Below are 1,725 nucleotides of genomic sequence, written 5' to 3'. Positions count from 1 at the left end.
CTTCCAACACTGAAGGGTTCAACATCTTAACATAGGTGGTTGGTCGGTTGGTGTTTTGGTGTGGGTTGCTCCTTTTTTCCAATCATCTATCGTCATTTTTCTGTTTTGTTCTTTGGCACACATCTAAGAACTATTTTGTATTGCAGGTGCCGTAAAATTCTTTTCCATTTTTTAAATGTTGCCTTTCGCTTGCCCTACATGGCATTGCATAGTTACTCTTCATCCAAAGAGCTTTTCTAGTCAAAGAACCTGTACTCTTTCAAATTATTACATTTTATAATCATAATTATAATTGTACTCTGTAATCATAATTATAAAATTTCTCCGTCACTTTGTCATCTAATAGTCTGTTACCAATTATGGTATATTTCTTGGTCAATTTGTAAGTTAATCTATGACCAATTATATCACATTCCTTGGTCGATTTATTTCTTGGTCGTTTTTTTATTTAATCTATGATGAGACCAATTATGACATTTTCCCTTCAGTTTGTTTCATAATCTTTGTTGCCACTGTCCACAGCTGGGGCGTCATGTGGGGCATGAATGGCTTCATCCTTATGTCCAGGGACCAGAACAACAACTGCGGCATTGCCAGCTCTGCCAGCTTCCCCCACACCGCCACCGCATAAGGGGCCGGAACCGACTGTCCATTGGGCTTTCACATCTCTTTTTCAATTAAAAATGTCATCGTAATAATAAAAGGAACGAGTGGGTTACGAGTTTTATAGATGGACACCAAAATTGATGTGAACAGTACGATTGAATTATAGATCTATTGTCTCTTTTAATTTAGCTCATGCAATGTTTCCAATTCCAAACTTAAAAATAAATAATGTCAAATCTAACTCTCTGTTAAAATGTTTAAATGACTTTTTCGATCAAATGTTCTGATTATTACAATTTTTTCATTTTCCCCTGAAACAAATCCATCCAAACATGGTCTTCAAATTCTTGGTTGTTTGGGTAGTAAATGGTATATTAGTTTAGTCATAAAGTTTTAGTCATCATTTAGGGTGTGTGGTTCACCTCATTGATGTACGATATAAGAGTTTGGAATTAAAACAAAACCCACTTTAGTGTGAGAGGTCTGTAAAAATTGTGAGTGCTAGATATAGAATGTATGTGTGCGTTATTTATGTGGAGTAGCACAAATGTTGGGGTAACACACCCTTGCCACCCAAAAAGAAGGCTATTTATAAAGGTTGTTTGTCACGATCATGTGTATATAACCCATTTTTTATTCCATTTTTGAACGTGTCTCCATTGTGTTGTTTGCGTAAATAAATACAAAATTACAGATCAATATTGCTCTCGCTTTTCGTGTTTATAACTATAGTATTATACTCACTGGTTCGAGAATCACATTATTGTGCGAAAGACATAGTGGGTGGTTGGCGGGTGCTGTGGTGTGGTTTTCTAATTCTTTCCCATCAAACATCTATCGTCCTTAATCTTTCATCCTTTTTTGTGTCTCTTATAACACATTTTATTCTTTGGCACTTATATGAGCTTACAGTGTTGCAAGTGCATTAACAAAAAAACTCTTACTAAAACAGCTTACTAAAATAAACAAAGACATACAGTGCATTCTGGTCAGTCGCCAAAGCTTGAAGACGCTTTAAGATATGTGCTTGAGAGTCTGTGTTTATAGCCAGTGCCCACTTTTGTTGCCACAAGTCAGTGCTTTACACCTACATGTATTTCCAAGAACAACATAACATTT

The 1,725-nt window shown here is 35.8% G+C and overlaps 1 protein-coding gene across 1 annotated transcript in view; it reads left to right on the top strand.

Annotated features, from left to right (window-relative positions):
- LOC101845698 (cathepsin L1) overlaps positions 1–1,307 on the top strand; it is a 4,253-nt gene extending 2,946 nt beyond the window's left edge. Inside the window, exon 6 of the mRNA XM_013083198.2 lies at positions 523–1,307. Coding sequence (XP_012938652.1) covers positions 523–631 — 109 coding nt within the window. The 3' untranslated portion in view covers positions 632–1,307. The remainder of the gene's footprint in view (positions 1–522) is intronic.
- The last annotated feature ends 418 nt before the right edge of the window (positions 1,308–1,725 follow it).

Source organism: Aplysia californica, unplaced genomic scaffold (genome assembly GCF_000002075.1).
Source record: "Aplysia californica isolate F4 #8 unplaced genomic scaffold, AplCal3.0 scaffold00217, whole genome shotgun sequence".
Taxonomy (NCBI): Eukaryota; Metazoa; Mollusca; class Gastropoda; order Aplysiida; family Aplysiidae; genus Aplysia; species Aplysia californica.
The sequence above is the reverse complement of the archived record's forward strand: the minus strand, read 5'-3'. Positions and strand labels throughout refer to the sequence as shown.